Source organism: Ictidomys tridecemlineatus, chromosome 2 (assembly GCF_052094955.1).
Source record: "Ictidomys tridecemlineatus isolate mIctTri1 chromosome 2, mIctTri1.hap1, whole genome shotgun sequence".
In the NCBI taxonomy this organism is placed as follows: Eukaryota; Metazoa; Chordata; class Mammalia; order Rodentia; family Sciuridae; genus Ictidomys; species Ictidomys tridecemlineatus.
This window is the reverse complement of record NC_135478.1, coordinates 82,910,138-82,935,759: the sequence shown is the minus strand read 5'-3', so window position 1 is coordinate 82,935,759 and position 25,622 is coordinate 82,910,138. Positions and strand designations below refer to the sequence as shown.

General features: G+C 40.7%; 1 protein-coding gene across 7 annotated transcripts in view; it reads left to right on the top strand.

Annotated features, from left to right (window-relative positions):
• The window catches only part of Hectd4 (HECT domain E3 ubiquitin protein ligase 4), a 177,864-nt gene that overhangs the window by 105,764 nt on the left and 46,478 nt on the right, over positions 1 to 25,622 (top strand). For 6 of the 7 annotated variants that reach the window (XM_078039056.1, XM_078039054.1, XM_078039055.1 and 3 more), the window contains exons 25-44: positions 42 to 275; positions 1,658 to 1,850; positions 2,045 to 2,149; positions 2,816 to 2,904; positions 3,274 to 3,449; positions 4,534 to 4,669; positions 4,800 to 4,941; positions 5,040 to 5,206; positions 7,807 to 7,953; positions 8,746 to 8,930; positions 10,315 to 10,468; positions 11,633 to 11,913; positions 12,257 to 12,446; positions 13,562 to 13,643; positions 14,840 to 15,042; positions 15,906 to 16,041; positions 16,884 to 17,066; positions 17,749 to 17,913; positions 18,236 to 18,405; positions 19,967 to 20,082. In XM_078039056.1, coding sequence (XP_077895182.1) covers positions 42 to 275; positions 1,658 to 1,850; positions 2,045 to 2,149; positions 2,816 to 2,904; positions 3,274 to 3,449; positions 4,534 to 4,669; positions 4,800 to 4,941; positions 5,040 to 5,206; positions 7,807 to 7,953; positions 8,746 to 8,930; positions 10,315 to 10,468; positions 11,633 to 11,913; positions 12,257 to 12,446; positions 13,562 to 13,643; positions 14,840 to 15,042; positions 15,906 to 16,041; positions 16,884 to 17,066; positions 17,749 to 17,913; positions 18,236 to 18,405; positions 19,967 to 20,082 — 3,254 coding nt within the window. The remainder of the gene's footprint in view (positions 1 to 41; positions 276 to 1,657; positions 1,851 to 2,044; positions 2,150 to 2,815; positions 2,905 to 3,273; positions 3,450 to 4,533; positions 4,670 to 4,799; positions 4,942 to 5,039; positions 5,207 to 7,806; positions 7,954 to 8,745; positions 8,931 to 10,314; positions 10,469 to 11,632; positions 11,914 to 12,256; positions 12,447 to 13,561; positions 13,644 to 14,839; positions 15,043 to 15,905; positions 16,042 to 16,883; positions 17,067 to 17,748; positions 17,914 to 18,235; positions 18,406 to 19,966; positions 20,083 to 25,622) is intronic. The other variant, XM_078039053.1, reaches the window with a different exon arrangement.

Genomic DNA, 25,622 nt, shown 5'->3' with positions numbered 1-25,622 from the left:
TTGATTTGAGAGCATGAAGAACCTCTTTATTGTCTGCCTAGGTGCCAGTGGCAGGTGGAGGCCAATGGCGTCATCTCGCCTGCCCTCACCCCAAGTCCCTCTCCACTGCCTCTGACCATAGAGGAAGACCGAGAGTTCACCTACCCCTCGGATGTCCTCGTGCCTCCTGTTGGGAACTACTTTGACCTGCCCCGGATCCGGCTGCCTCCAGGAATCATGATAAAGCTCAGGGAAATTTCTGGGCGAGCTAGACCTCAATTTAGACCAAGTATAAAGTATGTTGCATTTTTCTCTCCCCAATGACAAAAAAAAAAAAAAAAAAAAAAATCAACCATTTGGACTATGGAAGGGGTTATATTTCTTCTCCTGGTCTAGCAAATGAATCTTAAATTGTATGTTAACTTAGGGCTGGGGGTGTAGCTCAGTGATAGAGCACTTGCCTAGCATGCACAGGGCCCTGGATTTGATATCCTGCTCTACCAAGAAAAAAAAATTGTTTTTTTTAAATGTTATGTTAATGTGAACTGAGAACTCTGGAGAGCTCACCCCACAAGGTAGTATTCTAGTTTGTGATTTTTCAAAGTGATCTGCAGCATTAGCATCATCTAGGAATTTGTTGGTGGTTGGGTCTCTTTTTCATACCTACTGAGTCAGAAACTCTGAGGATGGAGCCCAGTTAACTATGTCTTAACAGATTTCCCATGTGACTCATAAACACTAAAATTTGGCAAGTTCTAGGTTTTTCTCTGGTAGTTTGACCTTCTACTAGTACTCAGACCCTACTTTGATTAGAGTCTAGAGCCATGTCTTCATTTTTTAAAAAATATTTTTTTAGTTGTTGATGGGCATTTATTTTATTCATTTATTTATATGCAGTACTGAGAATTGAACCGAGTGCCTCACACATGCGAGGCAAGCGCTCTACCACTGAGCCATGACCCCAACCCCATGTCTTCATTTTTGATTCCTGCAAAAGTGGCAAGCATGAGGGGCTGGGGTTGTGGCTCAGCAGTAGCATGTGTGAGGCCATGGGTTTGATCCTCAGCACCACATAAAAATAAGTAAATAAAATAAGGTATTTTAAAAAAAAAGTAGCAAGCATGAAGGCTCGTAGTTTCAAATGTATTTGTGGTGTTCTTGTTTTATGTCTGTTTTGCAGCCTTTGGCCTGCCTTCCCAGGCAAGACTGGCCACTTCTGAGACAAAAATTTGAATGGTTGAAATTCAAAATGAATACAGAAAACACTATTATTTCTATTCCAAATGTCCATATGCATTAAATATCACAATCCTTAGTACTACATAATATTAATTAGTAGCTAAATGATTCTGAGGATCTTTATTTATCCTTAGACCTATTCCAATTCCGATGACTCTAGCTCAAAATATACAAATCATAATAAGGGGAAGCATTTTTAATTTTGATTTTTCAGCTTTATTGGCTAATAAAACTGAGTTTTATCAGTGAATATGCTGTATTACCTGTCAACATACAGCCCCACAATGCACCATTGATACACATGTAATATTGTAATAAAGGAAATATGCCAAATACTTAATGTGTTTAAATCAATTCCTGCATTCTTCAGCATACAAAGTACAGTACTGGTAAATTGAGAGCCTGGAAAATACCTGACTCACATTCATTGTAATCCCAGGGAAGTGATTCAGCCAGATGTGATGGAGGAAATGGTGGTATCATGTGTTATTAAGCACTTGAACTTGGTCGATGCACTGCAATCCCTAATAAATTTCCAATATCAAGAAGAACATGCTGAGGAATATGACTTACTATGTAAAATTATGGGAGAGACCTTTAAGAAACTCAATGCCATGGAGAGACAGCTGCAGGTAAGTGAAAGCTAAGATGTTTTTACCCGTCTTAAAACTGTTAGAAGTAATTTCTTTCCTGGAAAGTTAGAGAAGTTTGAAACAGGATAAAAAATTTTTAAATTACTGTTACAAAATCAATGTCTGAAGTTGCATATTGCCTTTGTTTTCAATTTGCTTCTGTTCACCCACTGTTTTATTTTTGTCTCTGTTAGAGTGTTGCAGAACTGGAACAGAAGTGGCAAAGTGAGGTTGATGATGCCATGCAGGGGAAACTGGAGAACAACATGCCTTTCTTTTATGATTACCATTTTAATGAGGTGAGCAAAGGATGTGATTTACCATTGGGGCTTTGCCATTATGGAAGAGAGGCATAGCCATGTGTGTGCAGAGATAGTGTCACTTCCTAAACCATTGAACACACCAGGAATGCACTCATTCTTTAAAAGGATCAAATGAAAATTGATTAGAACAACATGTCAATAGTCATGTTGATATATATATATATATATATATATATATATATATATATAATTATTTTCGATTAGTTTTAAAGTTTAAAGAAATGATTATTATTATCAAAATTTTCTTTCAAGTCTTGAAAAACAAAACACAGAGTAATAATCCCCAGAGAAATCCTCAGAAAGCAACCCATGTCATTTTTAACCATTAGAATATCAAATAATAACTTACAAATGTGCTTTAAGAATAGACCTATGGGGGCTGGGGTTGTGGCTCTGTGACAGTGCACTTGCCTTGCACATGTGAGGTACTGATTTGATCCTCAGTGCCACATAAGAACAAATAAATAAAGATATAAAGATATTGTGTCCATCTACAACTAAAAAAATATTTAAAAAACAAAAAAGAATAGAACTATGGACCAAAGGTGGTAGTTATTCCCTGACCTTTTCTGTTCCTTTTAACAGTAAAACTTGGTTTCTGTAGATCTGCATACCATCTTTTCTTGATTTTTTCTTCTTTAGAACAAAATGAAAGAACTAGAACTTTTGTGTTCAATGAAGGAAGTCTCCTTTGATGGAAATGATCTTGAAAACATGGTCCTATCACTGAGGTTAGTGATGTTAATAACTATTAAAACTAATTTATCACCTTGATGCTCAAAACAAATTGTGAAGATCTAGTCTTTCAATAGATTCTTTTGTAAATGTCATACAGTCCTCAAATATTTGAGAGTTGGAACTCATTTGGTAAACTGGAAGTTTTGATTTAAACCTTCAAAAGGCAGCATAGGCTTTGAGAACAGGAAGGGGAACTAAAAGTGATCGAGTTTATAGTCACTCCCTTTGGATACAGAAAGGGGTGGGTAAGCAATGTTGATTAGGTTTGTTTTGCTTAGTTTCCTCCCATCTCCTCTGTCATTTTAATAAAACATGATTTTGGTAAGCTAGAGGACTAAGTGCACATCAGTCTTTCTTTATAGGGAGAAGTTCCTACAAGAAGTGAATTCTCTTATTCAGAAGCCCTCTCATCCACTGGCTAAAACGAAGACATTAGTGAAGAGTCTAATGAACCGTGCTGAGCTGCTGCTGCATGTCACCATTGCGGCCCAATCTGGCCTCACCAGGAGCATCTCGGGAACCCCTGCAGAGACACCGGGTACTCTCTAAGACCCCTTCACAGCTTCTGGTGCCACTGTGCTTATAATGTAGATATCAGCCACTTTGTCAAAAATTCACTCCAGGGTACTCCTAGAAAGAAAGAAACAAACAAAGGAGGGCAAAGGATGTATACAGGTGTTGGAGAGAGACGTGTACTGAGTGTTGGTATGATCACATGCCAAGGAGGTCCAGTATACTTACCACTTCCTGGCCATGTACACCTAAATTGATTGAGGTTCCTGTGTGAAGACCTGAACCACTCAGTAAGGCTTCCAAACGGCTCTTGATCTCTGAATTGGTGAACCAGTAGTATCTTCAGGACTTGAAAGATAGAATCCTATAAATTTAATTCTTCAAGAATTATTAGATTTAAGTTTTCTAACTACTCTTTAGACAAAATGACATTTCCACTTTTTCAACATTGTTTTTTCTTAGCTGGTTTTTACCTATAATTTTGTCCTCTTCCATTTACATGTTCTTTTATAAAACAACCACTTCCTTGATATGGTTAAGGAATATCCAATAGATAGGGTCAGTCCCCTTCCAGCTCAAGTATGATATTTACTCCTATCAACTATAATCAAAGGAGAGCAATCACCCAATGGCAGTTAATAAATCTAGAATTAAAAGGAGACAAGGGCCATCTCTGGAAACAATGTATCTGGATTTATTTGAATCAAGAAATTAGTGCTGGGCTGGGGATGTGGCTCAAGCGGTAGCGTGCCCGCCTGGCATGCGTGCGGCCCGGGTTCAATCCTCAGCACCACATACAAACAAAGATGTTGTGTCCACCGAAAAATTTAAAAAAAAAAAAATTAAGATTAAAAAAAAAAAAAAGAAATTAGTGCTTCCAGAAGTTACTCCCTGTGTCCTATGTTGCTTTTTATAATGTTTGTACTGAAGTGAACATTGATAGTTACAAAATAAATTGGCCTAAAACTCATCAGTGCTGTGCTAACTGGACTGATGGCTAAGCCCATTGCCAAACACCATTTGGTAGTTCTGTGTTACATTTAGCTGTTGCTGCAGCTTCTCACACATTGGATAGCAGGAAGTTTAACCTTGTCCTCTTTTTGTTCCAGCTTGTAAATCAGCTTCTGAAACAAAGGTGATATCTCATGCCGTCCGGCAGCCTGTTTTTCTCCGTAGTATGTCGGCTCCTTCTGATCTAGAAATGATTGGTAATGAAGATTTGGAATTTACTAGAGCAAATCAGAGGTAAATGGCTAATGGCCAGGGTTGGATTCCCACATGCTGCTGAATGTGTTGATTGAAACAACACCCCCTCCCCCTCCCCCTCCCCACTACATATCTTGTTTGACCAATGGCTGGTTTGTCTCTCCTGTAGGCGTCGACATGTGACCAGCCACCGGAGCAGCTCCTTTACACTCCTACAATCGTTGGCCATTGAGGACAGCAGGGACAAGCCCACCTATAGCGTCCTGCTGGGGCAGCTGTTTGCTTTCATTGGCACCAATCCCGACCAAGCTGTATGTCACATTTTGCAGACTACAGATGAAAAGTTCCTGACAGCGCGGAGGGTCTTGTGACAGCAGGAGTCAGTGTTCTTCCTTCTCATGCCTTTCAGGTGTCCAGCAGCAGCTTCCTTCTTGCTGCACAGACGAGGTGGCGGAGGGGAAACACACGCAAGCAGGCCCTGGTGCACATGCGAGAGCTGCTCACAGCTGCCGTGCGCGTTGGGGGAGTGACACATCTTGTGGGGCCAGTGACTATGGTCCTCCAGGGAGGACCCAGGTCAGTTGTTTCTGTTAATAAATGGCAGTTAATAAACCTAGGATTAAAAGGAGACAAAGGCCATCTCTGGAAACAATGGATCTGAATTTATTTGAATCAAGAAACTAGTGTCCTCTCCAGAATGGGCAGAGCTATTCAAAGGTCACTGTCAGGCTGAGAGCATAGGCAGTGGCATTTGCTGATGTTTTCCCCTAGAATATTTTATTTTTATAGACATGGCACTTGGTTTTGCAAAAATCTCAGTATACATAACAGAATGTAAGTGTCTATGTGTTATTCTATTCGGTGAGAGTTTGTTGTATCAATACTACATGTATAAATGGCTATTTAATTCTCTTTGCACATATAAGAGTATATCATTTTTTCCATAAATCAGATTGTATTCTATATGCCTTTCTATAATCAAAATTGTTTCACTCATATCTTGGTTATCTGTCTTTTCACATCAATACAATAGGTCTATTTTGTCCCTTTTTTTGCTACTAGGGATTGAATTCAGAGTGTTAACCACTGAGCCACATCCTTAGCAGCCCCCCACTTTTTAGTTGTAGATGGACACAATACCTTTATTTATTTACTTTTATGTAGTACTGAAGATCAAACCCAGTGCCTCACACATGCAAGACAAGCATGCTACCATTGAGCTACCCTAGTCCCCCCAACCCTTTTTATTTTTTATTTTGGGCCAGGGTATCAATAAGTTGCGGAGGCTGGCCTCAAATTTGCAATTCTCCTGCCTCAGTTTCCCAAGTCTCTGGGATTATGGAGTGCACCACTGTGTCTGGCTAGAAGGGTTTTTTTGTTGTTGCTTGTTTGTTTTAGGGGGTACTGGGGATTCAACTCTGGAGCACGTGGCCACTGAGCCACATCCTCAGCCCTACTTTGTATTTTATTTAGAGACAGGGTCTCACTGAGTTGCTTAGCACCTTACTTTTGCTGAGGTTGGCTTTGAACTCATGATCCTCCTATTTCAGCCTCCTGAGCCACTGGGATTACAGGTGTGCACCACTATGCCCAGCTAGAAGAAGATTTTGTAGCTAATTTGGGAAGACTTTTTCTGTATGAGTTTCCTGCTGGGCTTCAAAGATCCTCAAGTAGAAATAGAAAAGACATTTCTCTACTTGTCCTGAATTAGGATTGCTGGTGGCTGCTTGTGCCTCCTGGCAATTCTTTGAGGAACTGTGGACAACAGGAGAGGATCAGGTAGAGAAAGATGTGTTAACTAAGAGTTAAAGTAAATATCTTGGGAAATTTCTTGTCAATTGGAAGAGGCCAGGCAATTCACTACTTCCTGGCTCGTGGTCATTAGGTAGCCACAGAGACCGCAGTCCTGAGAGCAATTGTTTCCTTGTCCCAGAGCTCTGGCTCATCATCTCTACTGGCCACAAGCCCTCTCAGCCCTGGGGTGCCCAGAGGGAGGATTCAGGGAGGAGCACTGGTGGGCACCACAGCTGCTTCCAAAGTTAGTTCTCTGCAACACAGCAGCATTCTCCTTTCTCCACCCCATTTTCAGTGTCATTTGTAGAATATTTGAAAAATGCAGAAATTTCTAAAAATTAAAAGCCACCTGTAAATCCATCATTCTAAAATAACATCTGCTAATATTTTATTGTGTTTGTTCTTTGTTCTGTCAGTATCATCTCTGGTGTTTTGGGGGATTGTGTAGCATTGCATCATATTCTTTAACCAATTCCCTATTATTAAACCTCACCTTAGTTTTGCTTTTTAAAATTTTTGCTAGCATAAAATATTATATTGCATGTTTCTGAAGATAAATCCTGATTGTTTCAGTTCTCAGTTAATATTAATTTCTGTAGAATTGATCCCATCTTGAGTTTTTACTTTTGAAAGTCTTATTTCACATCAACAGGCATCCCATACCCTGCTAACAGTTGAAGTATAAACTTTTTTTGGGGGGGGTACCAGGGATTAAAATCAGGGGTACTCAACTACTGGGCCACATTCCCAGTTCTATTTTGTATTTTATTTAGGGAACAGGGTCTCACTGAGTTGCTTAGTGCCTTGCTTTTGCTGAGGCTGGCTTTGAACTTGCAATCCTCCTGCATCAGCCTCCTGAGCCGCTGGGATTTCAGGCTGTACCACCGTGCTCATCTGAAGTATAAACTTGAAAAAGACGCTTAGCTAATCTATCTGGGCCTTGGTTTTCTCATACAATTGCATTTATAGAATTCATGCTGCATGGGATGTTGTGGACCTATCTCAAATAATGTTTTTTTTTTTTTATCAAATGGCTTTGGTAAATATTGAATACTATTTTTCTGCTCTTAAAGAGGCTGTGTCCTTTAAATTTATTAGAAGTTCTGCAGTAAAGGACCCTATTGAACTTTCTCTAAGCCAGGGTTTCCTGGAGTTTTCTTGAGTGTGGGCCATGATGTTTGAGGCACATTCAGAAATCCTGACCAGTGGTCTTCTATGGTCCAGTAGTTTATCAAACACCAAGTTTGATGATCTCCAAGGTCCCTTCAGTTCTGGATTTATCTGGGCATTCTGGGTTTCTGGAAAGAACTCTTTTGCTCCCCTAACCCCAGTCACTGTTCTTGACATGTTCAGGAACGCTATCCTTGGTTTCTGTGTCACAGGATTGAAGAGCTCACCTGTGGTGGGATGGTTGAGCAGGTTCAGGAAGCCTTTGGCGAAACCATGACTTCGGTTGTGTCTCTGTGTGCCCGTTACCCTATCGCTTGTGCAAATAGCATTGGACTCTTGTGTACCATACCTTATACCAGGTAAGCATAGAAATGCCCTTTATTCCTTTATTGTATAAAGGAATTATACAATAATTGTGCCATAAGAGTTCATTAAATAAAAATTTACAAAATTGAATTTATAAAATTGAATTTTTTATTTGATTTCAATACTTAACAAATAAGCTTTCCTCCTGACACACAAATAAAGTTCCTATGAAAATTCCTTATGATTGAGTTTCTACTGCCTTTAGGATTACATTACATTATAAAGATAGGGAGGTTCAAATAAAAAAATAAGTCCTTGGGAAATTACTTATACACTTGGCAGGATTCTATTTTTTTTTTTTTCCTCCTTTGGGAGGTGGTGGCTACTGTTCTTGAACTTGCAGTCCTCCTGCCTCAGCCTCCTCAGTCAGTAAGATTACAGGCATGGACCACCACATTGGCAGGAATTTTTTGGATAGATGCATTTATTTCCTCTCTTGGATCATATAGTAGTTTGAAGACGTCAAGTGCTTATGGAGTTATTCTTTGACTCCCCTTATGATAAAATATATTATTTTTTTCTCACATGGCATCCATTGTATTGATTCCATTAAGTTTTACTTTGCTGTTCTATATGAACAAATGAGAATTTGAAGTTCCTTATTTAGGAAGGAAGTCACCATTATGAGAAAATAGTTCTTTGTTAATTGCACATGGCACTGTCCTCAGTTGTTGACAAAGAATTACACCAACCTGTGTCATGCACCTTTGATAATCTGAACTTCTTGCGAGTTTCCCTCAGTTGGTCAGCTGCGTCTCCTTCACTGTGTCTGTGCCCCTTATCAGGAGTGAGGAGAAGTGCCTGGTGCGCAGTGGCCTTGTCCAGCTCATGGATCGACTGTGCAGCTTGAGCAGTCAGACCGAGTCCAGCTCCAGTGAGAAACAAACCAAGAAGCAGAAAGTGGCCACCATGGCCTGGGCTGCCTTCCAGGTGCTGGCCAACCGCTGTGTCGAGTGGGAAAAAGAGGAAGGTGAGAAACTTCCTACTCACCAGTTTCTTGTGTTGGTGAATTGTGTGTTGTGTGTGTGTGCTGGATGGGGCTTGGGAGAAAGGCTTTGTTAAATCACAGGACTGGATGGGCTCTCATGAAGGCCTTTCCCCAGCACGGCTCTGTGAAATACAACTATGCTGTAGCACCAAGTGAGATCCTAGTACTTTCAAGAGGTGTGGCAACCCCAGAAAATTGAAAGGATAATTGTCAACACTGTTAACAGGCCCTATGTAGAAAGGTTTATGAAATAGCTGTTCAGTTGCATTTTTAAGAGGATATTTTGAAATAATATTTTTAGTGACCAATCTGATTTAAAAAGTAAATGTAAGGATGAATTCCCCACAGTATCCCAGGTCTTTTTTTTTTAAATAGAACTTATTGATTTATCTGTTTATTTGCTGTGCATTTTAATGACTTGAGAGCTTATTATATGCCAGCAGAAGATGAATCAGGCATTGTTCCTCCCTTGAAGAACTTTGGTCTGACAGAGGAAATAGTGCAATCAATGCCATCATCAGGTTCTTACAAAGTGCTGTGGAAGCACAGAGGCTTCTAGAGATGAGCTGTGCTAGGTATCAGGCAAAGCTTCCCAGAGGAGGTGACATGTGAGCAACTCCTGAAGGATCAGGAGGACTTGGAAGCATAGTAAACAGCATGTGGAGGCTCAGGGATCCAAAAGCATATGGGAAATTCAAGAAATGATGAATAATATTTTGTAGCTTTTACAAAGGATGTTTAAAGAGTTTTGGAAGTACACTGAGCCTGATGCAGGAATGAACCACAGAGAGTTTGAGAAGAGGAAAGTATGACTTACAAACAACAACAACCAACAACAAAAAAACAAGATGTTTTGCCAGGTGTGGTGGGGCATGCCTGTGATCCCAGCGACTCAGGTGGCTGAGGCAGGCAGATCACAAATTCAAGGCCAGTCTCAGCAATTTAGACCCTGTCCCAAAGTAAAAAGTTAAAGGGGCTGAGGATGAAGCTAAGTGGTAAAGCATCCCTGGGTTCAATCCCACATACCAAAATGGAGCAGGAGGGGGATCAAGATGTTTTCATCACCAGTAAAACAGTAATTCTTCCCTAGAGTGCATGTTCCTTTGTCATATTTGGATTAATTGTATTTGGTTTTCAATAAGAACACTGGATGTTTTTGGAGTAACTTGACTTTTTTATGTATATATATTGTCTAATGAGGAGACACTGATTGGATTAGTGAGGCGTTGAGCCAGGTAAAGAACATTTAGTCAAGGGAAGAGCTTTTAATACAGGAGGCCAAGAGAAGGACTTACCACACCCTCAGGCTCATCATGGCTTCCTTGAGTTGTCACTGTGCTTTTTCTCTTTCTTTTTACCTCTGAAGGTGGCTCCACAGAGGCTGTGCACTCGGGGCTGGCTCGGCAGGTGTCCAGCCTTCTCACGAATCATCTTGCCCGAGCCACTGAGTGCTGTGGCAACCAGGCTGCAGGAAATGATGCTCTGCAGGATGTCCTGAGTCTGCTCAACGACCTCTCGAGGTGTGGAAGGTCCATCCAGAGCTGGGGGCACCTGACTTTTCCCTTGAATAGTTGCAGTGTCTTTTGATGGTGGTTCTTTTGAGATATTCAGATTATTACACCCTTTCCATAAGGTTCTGCTTCAAGATTGATCATGAAATAATGTATTCTGATTGGCTTTAGTATAGCTAATAGCCATTAGCCTTTCGAATACATGCATTTATGTTTCATAGCCAAAACTCTTACCCTCGTCAGTGCAAGATTAAAGAATCATGAGTCAGAACATGTAATTAGCTCACTTTCTCATACTGTGTCTTTAAAACAAGCAGTTCTATGGTGGTTGACTACCCCATGTGAGTAAGAGGCCTATAAGAATTTGTCCACCTGTGACTGCATGTTCTTTGATGCTGAGCTCACTGTTTACTTCGTGGAATGTAACATGGCAGCTCCCCAGGTGTTGGGGCCTGTACACCACTGTGTGATAATTTTACTCTTGAAATACTATTAATACGGAATGAATGATGCCAGGTACACATTGGTGGATGCCTGTAATCTCAAGCTTGTACTCATGGGGCTGAGGCAGGAGAACGGCAAGTTCAAGGTCAGCCTGGGCAACTTAGCGAGACCTTGTCTCAAAATAAAAAGGGCTTACATTTCATAGCCAAAAATCTTACCCTCGTCAGTGCAAGATTAAAAGAATCATGAGTCAGAGCCTATAATTAGCTTACTTTCTCATACTGTGTCTTTAAAACAAGCAGTTCTATGGTGGTTGACTACCCACCATAGTGTAGCTCAGTGGTAAAGCCTCTCTGGGTTCCATCCCTAGTACCACCACCAAAAAAAGGAATAAATGAGTAACTGAAAGGCTTCTAGTTTAGGTTCCCAGTCTCGGCGTTCTGTGAAGCCCTGAATCTAGGATGTCAATTAAGTAGACATCAGAGATCAGAAAATAGTCAAAAATCTTTTTAAAAAAGTCTTATTGGTCAATTATGAGCTCTCATCAAATGTTTACCAAAAAAAAAAAAAACCCTTAATTTTCCTTCATAAAAGCATACTGCTAAATCATTACATCTTCCTTCTGAAGTCTGATTTCTTCCATTTGCTTAACTTCACTTAGGGAACTCTGGCTCTGCGTGTCTGTAGGTCAGCCTTTCCAGCACTTTGGACCTTTTCTTCTTTCTGCAGGAGCCACATAGGGAAAGCCATCCTGAGCCAGCCAGCTTGTGTGTCCAAGCTCCTCTCCCTGCTGCTTGACCAGCGCCCATCTCCAAAATTGGTCCTTATCATTCTTCAACTGTGCCGGGCGGCACTGCCACTGATGAGCGTAGAGGACTGTGGAAATGTGGAACTCCCGCCATGGAGCTATTCTGTCCCCTCCCTAAACAGTGAGCAGGAGGATCCCAGTGACCCAGCTTCCAAGATCGCCTCCTTGCTCTTAGCAAAGCTGGCAGATTACGTGGTCCCAGGTGAGAAGCTCCCCAGGAGGAGGATGGCACTGATTGCACGCCTCCTGTGAGTCAGGCCCAGGATGGTACCTGAACTTCCTGTGATTAAGAAGAAAGAGCTGGGCTGGGGATGTGGCTCAAGCGGTAGTGTGCTCGCCTGGCATGCGTGCAGCCCGGGTTCGATCCTCATTACCACATACAAACAAAGATGTTGTGTCCGCCAAAAACTAAAAAATAAATATTAAAAAAAAAAAAAGAAGAAGAAGAAAGAGCTGGGGGGTGGGGAGAGATTCCCAAACCAATGTTGCTCATTAGGGGGAAACGATGCTGCTGTTTTCTGAATGGGCCTGCTTTTTTCTTTAAGGATGTCAGACAGTTCTTTCTCCAACTGCTTCTGAACCGGATACCACATTAACAAAAACCAGTCCCAAGAATTCTTTAAAAGGAGATAAAGATCCTGGAGAAGAGAGTGAAGCAGTGGACGGCAAGCTCTCCATATTTATCCACAAACGGGAAGACCAGTCCTCCCACGAAGTTCTCCAACCATTACTAAGGTGACTCTAATGATTATAATGTAGCTATATGTTACCAAGCACTATTCATGCCACAGACAGTGTACTAGAGTAACCCTTCACACACATTGACTATGCAGCCCTCCTAACACCACCAGCAGACCCACAATGTTGCTGTCACCCCTGCAGAGACACGTGGAGAAAGTGAGGCAGAACTGACACCTTGACCTCAGGTGGTATCCGCAGTCTAGCAGAGCTGGAGCCCTGCTGAAAGCGCCTTGCTGTTTGTGTTAGGTGCAGAGTCCATGGCACAACTTGGGTCATGAGGGGCAGTAACACAGTTTGGTTTTCAGTTGTTGGTATCTTTCAGCCATCAGCAAATATAGAGTGAGGTGGAGAAAGAGACACTTTTGGAAAGCTTTACTGAAATGTGAATGGCCCAGCTGCTCAACAAGAAAGTGAAAGCATAGTTATTGCCCAAATGTTACAATCCCATAGTGATCTAGAGTGACAGGAAAGCCTGTCGCTTAGCACAGGGGAATTTAGAACAGGTGTTTGTCTCAGATGGAAGAGCCATCCCTTCACATGAGTGACCCGACCAGGTTGTCACCCTCATGATTGCACCTCTTCTGCAAGTGCGACAGCCGAGAGAATAGAGGTGTCGTGAGAGCAGGGTCAGGCAGGTCAGTGCTCAGGTGAGCATATCTCTAAGGAGTGTCTGTTTTAGGAGGAAGTAAAGCTGAATTATTAGAAAAGAAGTTTCAGTGTTTCCCCCAGGGAGCCACAGTCTAGCTACTGGTGAAACTTCCCTGCTATGACTTGGAGGTGACTTTCGGAGTGCCTCCTGGGCACCAGCCCTCCTTGTAGCTAGCTTCAGAGCATCTGCTTTGCTCAGCTTTATTGTTGCACATCGTTTTCTTGTGGGTGTCTAGATACCATCACAACTCTAAAACAGCTGTTTTTTTGGACTTCAAAAGTGCTATGATTATGCAACAATAAATCAATTCCTTTTTGAAAAATGCAGGGTCTTACTGTAGATTTTAAAAGCCAGGGTTAGCATCTAAGGACAGCGTAAGCATGACAGAGTTGCCTGGCAGCGAGCAGCCGCCTCCAGTAGTGTATCTAAGGCCACTCACTCTCTGCCTTCCCTTTTTCAGTAGCTCAGAAGGGCGGCCCTTCCGACTTGGTACTGGTGCCAACATGGAGAAAGTTGTGAAGATGGATAGAGACATGACCAAGGTAAACCTCATGGGAGAAACTGCTATAGTAAACCCATGATTAATGAGCATTTGCCACATTTACGAAAACTTTTGTAAGAATTACTTCTGCCAGGCACAGTGGCTAGTAGCTATACTCCGAGCTACTTCAGAGACCAATGCAAAAGGACTATGAGTTCAAGGTCAGCCTGGGCAACACAGGCAGCATAGTGAGACCCTATCTAAAAAAAAAAAAAAAATTCGATTTTCCACAAATGCAGGGTAAGAAGTTAAAGCCAGTGGCTTAAGAGGCCATGTTAAAGAGAACAAAGAGAACTCGAAAAGCCTGTAGGTGTGGCTTAGTGGTAGAACATGCACTTAGCATGCATAAGGCCCTGGGTTCAATCCCCAATTCCCAGCACACCCCCATCCCCACCAAAAAAAAAAAAAAGAAAAAAGAAAAAAGGCAGAGGTAGAAAATAGTCAAAATCAGTTTGTCATTAATTTAAAAATATAATAGAGAAATGCAATAAAAAATGTAATAGAGAATTCTTAGGTTGACCTATGAGTTTTTATCAGCTTAAGATAGTTTTAGAACCTAAAAATAGTTTAAGAGAGGTGAAAGGTTGCTAAGACAATAACAGGTATTTAATAATTAAAGACATAAAAATATTTTTTAAATATCCAGACCCCAAAACAATTGAAGGAAAGTAATAAAAGCAACAGTAACATATTACTCTTTACCTATCACACAGGTAATGTTAGCAAAGTTTGATGGTACCATTATTCTCAAGTGAGAGTACATAAACATTCTCAAGTGTCCAACAAAAAAACATGTCCATTGCATGTTTTTCAGAGATTTGTTTGAAAAACAAAATAGAGTCCATGTACCCATAAATAGGAGATTGGTTAAAGAAATTCATAATTTGTAAAATAAAATAGTATGCAACTATTAAAATATGTGTGTGGCAAACTGATAAAAGTAAATTGTAAAGGTGTGTGTAGTAGGATCCCATGGTTATAGAAGTTGTGATTTGCAGGAACAAAATCTAGAGGACTCACAACTTGATCAGACTGGGTGAGAGCATGGGATGTTTATGGAAATTTGATATTCTCTGTGTAATATTTGACGTTAGAATTTTTTACAAATGAACCTGCTGGATTACTTTGGTAATAGAGGGGGATTTGGAAGTGCCTAGTGCTTGGGGGTGAAACGAGTTTCTTCAAATCAACCCCCAGGGTGGCTGTTGCGAAGTGATCACAGAAGAGGCTGCAGCCGCCCTTCGGAAAGCCACCAAGTGGGCACAGTCAGGCCTCATCGTCAGCATTGGGCCACCAGTAGAGTCTGTCAATCCAGAGACTGTGAGTGGACTATCCACAGGTGACAAAAAGAAAACTGCCCAAACCTCCATCTGCAGAGAGAGGAACTCAGAACTCGCCAGGTAAACCTGCCACTGATAGAATCTGTCCATTCGTCTCAGATTGGCTTTGTAATGGGCTTATTTTTAGAGTTTTAATTTTTTTTCATCCTTTAATTTACTGAAAATGATGGTTGGGGCCTAAAAATATCCATCTGTTGTAGAAGTTGCTCTCAAAGTAGAGTCTGGGGCTACATCAAGGAGCAAACCCATTCAGGTAGATCTGAGATTGTCCAGTGGAGGCCCAGGGAGTTGCTCCTGATGTAGTGGACATTATGTAGAGAGCCAGGGAATGCTTCAAAATAGGTAATAAACTCCTGTTTTGCCACGTTTTTTCCTTTCAAACTGGACTTCCCCACTGAACGCATGAATATTTTTTTTTTTTTTTTGTAGGAATAGAAGGGATAGGTGAGTATTTCCTCAGAGGAGTTTGTACAAGATGTTTTTACTTGCAAGCAAAGAGTAGCTGCAGCACAGGGTCTTTCTTTGATTCTATGGCTCATGCAATAAAATATTTAAGGTCTGTTGTTTCAAAGTGTCTTATTAGCTTCGTATCACTGTAATGAAATACTTGAAATAGCTAGCTCAATAAGAGAAGAGGTTTACTTAGCTCACAATTTGGAGGTTCAAGGTCATGGTGCTGGCATTATCCCAGTTCTGGGCTGCGTCACAACACAACAGATAGTGATGATGGGAGTGTGTGCAGAAATGTGTAACTACAGGTCCAGCCAGGAACAGGGAGAGTGGGGAGGGCCAGATTCAGGCTTTTACGACATAAAACCCTCTGAGAGGGTTGTCATGGGAGAAGTGATTTCTTCTTAGTGCTGATTTTGCACCACTTTTAACCCTCCTTGGGTATTGACAGTTTTCCCTATTGACATTTGCAGGACTGACCCTGTCCGACCCTTCATCAGTGGGCATGTGGCAAACAGCATGGCTGCAGAAGTGATCGCTTTGCTTCATAGCTTGCTAATGGCACCTGAATCTAACGCGGCTCAAATATGGACCACAACAGCAGAAAAGGTTAGTGTGGCATTGCTGCTTACCTGAGGAGGGAAGAAGGGAGCTACTTTCCACCTCAGCCTTAGAATCACGCACAGCAATGGACGTCTTAGTGAAGAAAGACTTTCCAAGTTAACCAGATATACAGACTACTTTTCTGCTGGAATTTGCTTTGATTTAGCAGTTTCGACTCTGTTAATCTCTGTCTCCTGTGATTGTTGGCTCAGGATAGTTTCTCAGGGAGAAATGGCAGTGCCTATTCTCGCTTGTGTTAGATTGGTGCTGACATTGGGAGGTCATGCAGCCTTCACTTATTGGATGTGTTAAGTGTACTCACTAAGTTTTAAGGAGGCCTTTTTGTGACTTACACTGCCTGAGTGCCCCATCAGTAAGTAATTCATCATTATAATAGTAGCCAAGTCACAAAACCAAATATCTGTAATCAGTTCCCCCTCTCCATAGTCACTCTTCAAGTGAACATCTTATATGAAGTCCTAAAAGTAATTAAGTGCTGAAGGCAGGCTGTAAGCTGAGATGGGCTTCCTTCAGACGAGTGATTGCTTTATCTTAGTGCTTTTAGAAGCACAGTGTTTGATTCTCCCATATTTTTAGGTAGTGTATTTTTCAGATTTGTCTGATTATATAAGGTATGTATATAAAATGTCACTGGCCATACCTGAGGTTTTTTTGGTACCTCCTGTATCCAAATGTCATTGGCCACACCTGGGGTTTTTTTGGTACCTCCTGTATCCAAAATTCCTTCAGCACAAACACAACCCAGGAACTGTGGTAGACACTTCATTATCCCTGGCATCAAACAACCAAGTGTAACTCCTGACACCCAGGCTGCCTCTTGTGCTTAGGTTCTGTCTCGTGCATTGATGTACATTCCACAACTGGGGAAACATGCAGAAAGCATTCTGGAAAATGGCAGCAGCAGTGGCAGAAAACTTGCCAAACTTCAGAGAATTGCTCGCCAGGCTGTCGCTGCACTGTGTGCACTTGGAGGCTTCAAAGAGACAATCAAGATAGGATCTGAGGTTCAGGTAATCCACTGCCATTTCCCCCTCATTGCTTCCCCCATACAGAAGCAGCTAAAAAACAAACAAACAAACAAACCCCAAAAAACCCAGCCCTCATTCCTTCAAAATAAATAAGGAATCTGAGCAACATGAATTTTAATCTACAGGGTACTATACATTTTTCAAAAAACTAATGAAACACTTTATAATGTTAACTGCAATATGTGTGTTCTCTAAAGTCATTAATATTGGCAATATTTTAGAATTGAAAATTTGAGAGCTAGGCATGATAGCACACACCTGTAAGCCCAGCAACTCAGAAGACTGAGGCAGAAGAATCCCTATTTAAAGCCAGCTTCAGCAACTTAGTGAGACCTGTCTCAAAAGAAATTTTTTTTAAAAAAGTCATGGAGAGAGCAGTTGGGGATGTAGCTCTGAGGTAGAGTGTCTCTGGGTTTTAGTCTGCAGTACCCCCAAAAAAGAAAGAAAATGGAAGGAAGGCAAGCAAGCTTGAGATGATGGCATGTTGTGATCACCTTTAAACCTACTATTTTGATTCATATCCTGGGCTAATACCCACACTAGAATAAATGATTACTGTAGTGCAGGTAATGACAGCTGTAAACGGACACTTCCTGCTTGTCACTTTAGATAGCTGCACACACATCAGAGCTGACAGGTAGTGCTAATCCATCTCTGTCTCTAGGTTTTAGGTAGAGGAATATCAGGAAGCATTGGAGTAGTGGCTTCTATCAACGAACAGGAAGGTATCGCTACAGTCAGATTTCCACCCATAGACTGTCGAAAGACTTCTCAAGCGTCAGACACATTGACTATTCCATTGTCTAGACTTTGTGTTCCAAGGTCAGAGGTAAGATGATTTTGAAATATTTTATAAAATGTCACTGAAAATCGTAGCTGTTCTGCAATAGTTAACATGCACTTGCCAAGTAAAGAAACAGATACTTTGGTATTTTAAATTTTACTTGTGATGTGTATTTATTTATATATTGGTTGTAACTACTGAAGAGTTACATTTGTATGAAAATTTTTCCTCTAGATAACAAAATTCATTTCTTTGTTGGTTAGGAATATTCCATAGTATATTGTATTTTTGATAAATTTGATCTGGTTTATGACTTTCTCTGATGATTTTACTTTAACTTTCTGTCCCCATCTTGTCCCACCTTCAGGCACTGCCCCTCCACAAACTGTCCATTACTGAAAAGGTGGTACAGGCAGTTCAGTCCATGCTGCTTCCACAGGAAGGCAGTCTCTCAATTCACACCTCGCTTCCTGCAACAGGAGATGGCTCTGCACCTGTGATGGCAGTCGTCCGGCTCCTGGCTGAAATAAGAACAAGGTAAGCACCCACCCCAGATGCTTCCCAGGTTATCTGGGGTGCTGGGTGGGCCCTACCACCTCGGGCTTAAGGGTCTACAGCTTGAAGCTCATGCCAGCTGTGGAACAGAAACCATTGTCTTGTACTGTTTACTGTAGCTCATTGCAGTGCCTGATTTTTGCAGTTTTTGTTGCATCCTGTTTCTGCACTCGGAAATAAAATTGAGCTGTCCTCCTGAAAAAATAAGCAAGCAGTTGAGCTACTACATGTGGAATGCATACACGAGCTGCATGGTTTGCTCTGGCAGAAGCACTTTGTTCTGTCACAGGAATAACACTGCCATTTTTTCAAATGGCTTCAGCCACAATGGTGTGTTTCTGGTCTATCATTTTCCAAACCGATAACCAGAAGACCAGGGAATTATCTGTGTTGGAAAGGAAAGCAATCTCTTCCCGCAAATACATTTATTTACCATTAAATAGGAGTAACAAGTTTCTTTTCTGACCATGGAACCTCTCAGAAATTTCTAATATGTACATTGAATCCTGAGAGAGAAATCAGCATATATATTTTTCTCTCTTGCTTCTGGAACTCTGTTATTGTCCAAATAGCACAGTTTAGAGAAAGCTTTTAAGATGGTCACCTAGGGGCTGGAGTTGTGGCTCAGTGGTAGAGTGCTTGCCTAGCATGTGTGAGGAACTGGGTTCATCCTCAGCACCACATAAAAAATAAAGGCATTGTGTCCATCTACAGTTAAAAAAAAAAAAAAAAAAAAAAAAGATTGGTCACCTGGCATTTTGCATATCTGTTTAGTGGAGACTATCTAAGCAGTTCAATAGTTACTGTGTGAGAAAAGTTGCTAATACAGTCGTTCTTGGACTTCTGTGGGAGATGGAATCCAGGCCTGCCTCAGATACCAAAATCTGTGGTTGTTCCAGCCATTGTATGAAACGATGTTGTATTTGCACTGAACCTACACACATCCTCCTGTATATTTTAAGCCCTGTATAGAATCTTTAGGATACCTACTACATTATAACTAGTTGATAGATGGTATTATTAAGGAGATAATGACCAAACCAAAAAATTGTCTGTGTATGTTCAGTACAGGTGCAATTTTTTTTCTCCCAAATATTTTCGATCTGTGGTTGGTTGAATCTGTAGATGCAAAACTCCTGTGGATATTATGGATATGGAGGACTGACTGTATATTTCCAAGCCAGTCCAGCCAAGAATAAAAGCAAAGGGGACGGGGTTGTGGTTCAGTGGTAGAGCGCTCGCCTAGCGTGCATGAGGCACTGGGTTCGATCCTCAGCACCACATAATTAATAAATAAATAAATGAATGAATGAATGAATGAATGAATGAATGAATGAATGAATGAATGAATGAATAAATAAATAAATAAATAAATAATTGTGTCCACCTACAACTAAAAAATAAATATTTTAAGAAAAGAAAAAGCAAGAGGAGTAGAGAGTCTAAACTGGGGGACAAAATTGATTGAAATGTTTTTCACAGTTGACATTATAGAGAGTAAACATTGATGACTTTGAAATATTGTAAATCTTTTAACATTAAGAGCATGCCTGGTCATGGCCCAGCTTTTAGAAGACAGCTTATTTTGTGAAGAATTCATACAGCAGTGTCCAGCAGCTGTTGAAGTTCTTAATCTGGTAGCCCAGGAATGCAGTGCTGGTAAGTACCTGTACCTTTCCTTACCACTCTCTTTGATGGCACATAATCAGCACCTCTACTGTTTGATAATGGATTATTAACTGTGTTCATACATGAGGCAGCTGAGTTCTAGGAGAGTGTATATCACAACTCACTTATATCCCAGACCTACAGATATAAGTCAAAAGCTTTCAGTCATACCAGCGAGGAAGCAGGCATTCTTCAGTTTACCTTTAGGCCCCTGCTAGAATATTTTCTTTTCTCCATCTATATTAATTCATTGCCTTTATTTCCCTATCAGAAATATGAATAAGAAGTCCCTAACGGGTGGCATATATATTCTGACTATTGTCATGGGCTACATTTGAATTCAAGGTTGAGTTTACACTGACATCCATCCTTGGGGGTAGGTGTTAAGGGAAAGTACAAAACCATACAGAAGTAGGGGGACAGTGTCCTAGACCCTTGTGTTTGCATCATTCAAATTTAATAGTTCAACTCACAGGGGATCCTACTTCATCTATGCTATCATCCCTGGGATAATTTTAATCCTAGATATTATTTTATCTGTAAATATTTTGGTATGTTTCTCTAAAATATAAGACCTCTTAGCTGGGTACAGTAACTTACGCCTATGATCCTCCCTTGAACTCAGGGAGCTAAAGCAGGACAATGCAATTTCAAGGCCCACCTTGGCAACCTCATAATCCCCTGTCTCAAAATAAAAAGGGCTACAGTCGGGCATGGTGGTGCACACCTGTAATCCCAGTGGCTCAAGAGGCTGAGGCAGGAGAATCAAAAGTTCAAAGCCAGCCCCAGTAAGTTAGCAAGGCCCTAAGCAATTTAGTGAGACGCTATCTCAAAATAAAAACTCAAAAGGGTTGGAGATATGGCTTAGTTGTTAAGTGCCCCTAGGTTTAATCCCTGGCATCAAAGGGATGGGGGTAGGGATACAGCTCATTGGGAGAGCCCCATAAGGTTTATTAATAATTCTTTAATAAAAGTAAACATCTAGTCAGCATTTCACTTCCTAGTTTTCCTATAAAGATCATATTTGTTTTTACATTTGGTTATTTGAATAAGGACCCAAATAAAGTTCATGGTATAATTTCTATGTCTTATACAACTCTTATAAAGCATAGTTTCCTCTTTCTCTTATTTATTTATTTTTTGGCATGGTATACATTTTCTAAAAGATTTTCCCAGTCTTGATTTTGCTGCTTGTGTCCCTATAGGTGTCACTTAACATGCTCTTTAGCCCTCATATTTCCTATAAATTGGTAGTTGCCTTGCATTTTTTCTGTTATTTGTTTTTGCCTTTAAATCTCTTTAAATCCTCTTTTTGGTCATTTTTTTAATCTATATTATTTATTATTTCTTAGACCATTTACTTTGTCCATAACTCTCTAATACCTTTTCTGTGCATATTTTTTTTATTCTTTTTCCCTGTGGTCATTTCTCTTGGGATTTATTTGTTTTTCATTTCTTAATTTATCTTTATTCTTTTTTTCTCCCCAATATATTTGTCTTTATTTGTATCTGATTTACTTCTCAAATCTCTTCTTTTATAAGAAGATTCAGTAGAAGTTCCAACTGGAAGAACCAGTCATATGTAAACCTCAGAGAGATCTGTGACTAGAGAAAAAAATGGGAGAAAATGAGTTACCTGGGCTGCTAGGGTAAAATTACTTCGGACAGGTCCTTGCCCATAGTTTAGTTTGCTACTTCTGGTAGGTCCTTAGTTCACTGCCTCTGCTTTTTTCGTATTCTTGGCTTAGAAAACATTTTAAGAAATATTTCAATTGATTGTAGCAAACAATTTTTTTTTTTTTGCAAACATAAAATTTGCTGACTTAATCACTTTTTTTCTACAGGACCATTCCTCATTGTTCTCTTCTACATATTTTATAGAATAAAATGGTCTTAATTTGTAAAATTAACATTGGTGCTTAATGTACAAGCCAAGATTTGTAGTAGTTTAGAGCAGTAGTCTCACATGGTTTTGATCATTGTCCACCTAATTGTATTCCTTATTGGAAAAGAACAAAGAGAACCATGTGGGAAATGCATACTAATAACTGTGACTAAAAATTCACTTATCAGATTCCCAGAAATAGCCTTGAAGCTTTAAGTAAATATCAAACTTTGCTACTGCAAGGTCACTTACCCATAATCAAAGAAAACATCGTGTACTCTGGGTTACTTTGTAACAGAGCAGTGGATTCTTATGGCCCAGGTGGGATTATAGTTCTGCTCAGGAGAAATTCTGTTTAATAAGTGATATTAGGAGGGGTGGGGCATGAAGAGAAGCCAGAATGGAATGGATATTCATTCGTTCATTCATTCAGAGATGAAGTCTCAGTATGTTACCCAGGCTGGCCCTGGACTTCTGGGGCTCAAGCCACCCTCCTGCCTCAACCTTCCAAGTAGTTGGAATTACAGGTAGTGCGTGCCACTCCACCCAGTTTAGGATTTTAATTTTTTAATGCCTTTTATTTGATATATAAAACTGTCATGAAATTTATAACAGTAAATATTGATCCTCAGATTTTCAAAAATATTTCAATGAATTCCTCCCACTATTTTCCTTCGTCTGGTCTTACTTAAGTAACAGATATGGCCACTGTAATAATAACTGAGATCTAAATCTTATAACTTCTCTGTGTAAAGAGGAGAGCACTTAGTGTCACACAGGACGGGAGCACTCCCAGGAGCTGTTCCCATGAAGAAGTAGTACTCCTAAGAGGTTACCTGGATCTCTGAGTTGAAACAGCAAGGGAAGCCACGATTCAAACCTGAAGACAAAGCCCATGGAAACCAAAAGAGGTCTTGACTTGTTTTACACTTTTAGAGAACCAGAACCTCAGGTTCAGCTGTCTCTCCCTCTCCCAACTTTCTAATTTACAGATTTCTTGACCTAGATGCTCTCAATCTGAAAATTCCTAAGAAAACTCAGAATCATGTTAAACTACTTCCCAAGAAAATAATAGAAAAAGATAAACTGCTGCCCAAGAGCCACCAGAAACTCAGGGCTGTTAAGAGTGGCCCAGGTGGGCTGGGGATGTGGCTCAAGCGGTAGCGTGCTCGCTTGGCATGCGTGCGGCCTGGGTTCGATCCTCAGCACCACATACAAACGAAGATGTTGTGTCCACCGAGAACTAAGGAAAAAATAAATAAATGCTAAAATTCTCTCTCTCTGTCCCCCTCTCTCTCTCACTCTCTCTTTAAAAAAAAAAAAAAAAAGAGTGGCCCAGGTGGTTATGGCACAGTGACCTTCAGACCAAACTCCAGGAAATGGTGCCCTGAGTTTACCCTGAACCATCTTCTCCTTGCCCTTCTCCTGAGTTTTCACTGTCTCCCTTCTGTGGAGATCCAGGCCTGCTGGCTGTTTCTCCACCATGTCCCCTCCCCAGCCTCAGGAATGTGCCACATTTATAATCAGAGTTGCCGATTATTCAGGAATCAGCTCTCCTTCCTGACTTCCCTGCTCCAGTTAATACTCCGAGTACTGTGGCTGCTCCAGGAGTAGCCGAGCAAGTGCCTCCACCTTGTCCTCATGTCTCTTGCCGACATCCTTCTGGAGTTGAGCCCTGCCCTACCAGTCTCCACACCAGCTCCCCACCAGCACTGTGCTCCCAGCTCTTTCCTCTCACCTTGTTTCTTTCCACACTGTCACCTCTATCATCTTGCTAAAGCCCTGATCTGAGTGGCTGCTTGTCAGGAGCAGCGGCTGCCCCGTGTGGCTGGTTTTCCTAGCTACTGATGCCAAGCTGTTGCCTGTGCCCTGGACAGAGTCACAGCAGACCACTCAGTTTCTTATTACTATGACAGGGAAGAACAAGGTTTTTCTTCATTGAAGTGTAGGACTTTTAAATTCTCACACCAGACACTATAGAGTCTGCTATTACCTTAAGCCAACCTCATGGCAAATGAAGTTTATCAAGTAAGCTCTGTTCCCTTCCCCAACCCCAAGCATAGCTTCTACCTTGTTATTTAGCATGAATCTTCGCCATGGAAACTGCTACTGGTTAATTATAACAGCATTGTTGCAGGTGTCATTGTATCATCTATTCTATATGTGAGGTCGTCCAGAATAATTTTCTAAGTCATTTAAACAAAATAGTTAGAAAGTGTATGTGAGAAATAGTTGGTCTCCTTATGACTAGGTGACTTATTTATGGCCTCCATAAGCTCTATAATTGAACAGTTTCTCTCTTCCTCCTGACCACTGGGAAACAAAGATCCACATTTGTACCCCAAATATAAAGGACCCAGGCACACACCTTATGGGCCCGCTGTACTGATGGCCCCTCTTTGACTCTGTCTTAAAGTTGCCTTATCTCTCTTGTTTCGTGATTCATATCATGGGATTACATTGGGTGTGTCTGTTTCTTCCCTTAGGTGGCTATGTGTCTGTAGCTACAGTGTAAGTAGATTAGTCCTTAGCCACTGTCTGACATAAACCCTATGCTTTGCTTTGCTTTGCTTTTTCTTACTGGGAATTTAACCCAGGGGCACTTTGTCACTGAGCTGCATCCCCTATCCTTTTATTTTCTATTTTGAGACAGAACCTTGCTAAGTGACTGAAGCTGGCCTCAAACTTAATGATCCTCCTGCCTCAGCCTTCTGAGTTGCTGGGATCATAGGCACCTGGCTGTGTACTTTACTTTTTTTTTTTTAATCCAGGAATGTTTTAAAATTGAGGAATAATTTACAGACTATAATATTTACCACTTTAAAGTGGACAATTCAGTGAGCTTCACCACTAATTCCTTAATATTTCTACCTCTGTCCTCTCAAAAAACTGCTCATATACACAGTAAGTGGTTACTACCCTAATCTCTACTCTTAGCCTCTGGCAATACGAATCTGCTTTCTATTCTATAAATTGGCATCTTCTGGGCATTTCATGTAAATGGAATCATATAGTATGTGGCCTTTGGGGTCAGGCTTCTTTCACCAGCATCATATTTTCATAATCATTCATATTATAGTACTTCATTCTTTTGTATGGCTTAATCCCATTCTGTTGTATGAATAGACCACATTTTATTTATTGATTGATTGATGGATACTTGTGTTGTTTCTACTTTGGACTGTTATGAATAATGCTTCTGTAAACATTTATATAAGTTTTTACTTGGGTATATATTTTTAGTTCTCTTGGGTATATACCTTGAAGTGGAACTACTGGCTTACATGATAATTCTGTGGGGTTTTTTTGTGGTTTTGTTTTGGTGGTGTTGGAGATTGAACCAAGGGCCTCACACATACTAGGCAAGTTCTCTACTGAGCTCCACCCACAGCCCTTTTACTTATTTATTTATTTACTTACTTACTTAACTTTGAGTCAGAATCTCTTATTCGCCTACCCTGCTTTCAAACTTTCAGTCCTCCTGCCTCAACCTCCTGGGAACATGGAGTTATAGCATGTGCCACCACACCTGGCTATGTTTAACTTTTAAGGAATTGCTTTCCTTTTTGAGGGACTGTTTTTCAAGTGACCATATCATTTACATTCCAGCAACATGTAGGGCTCCAGTTACTCCACGTTTTACAAA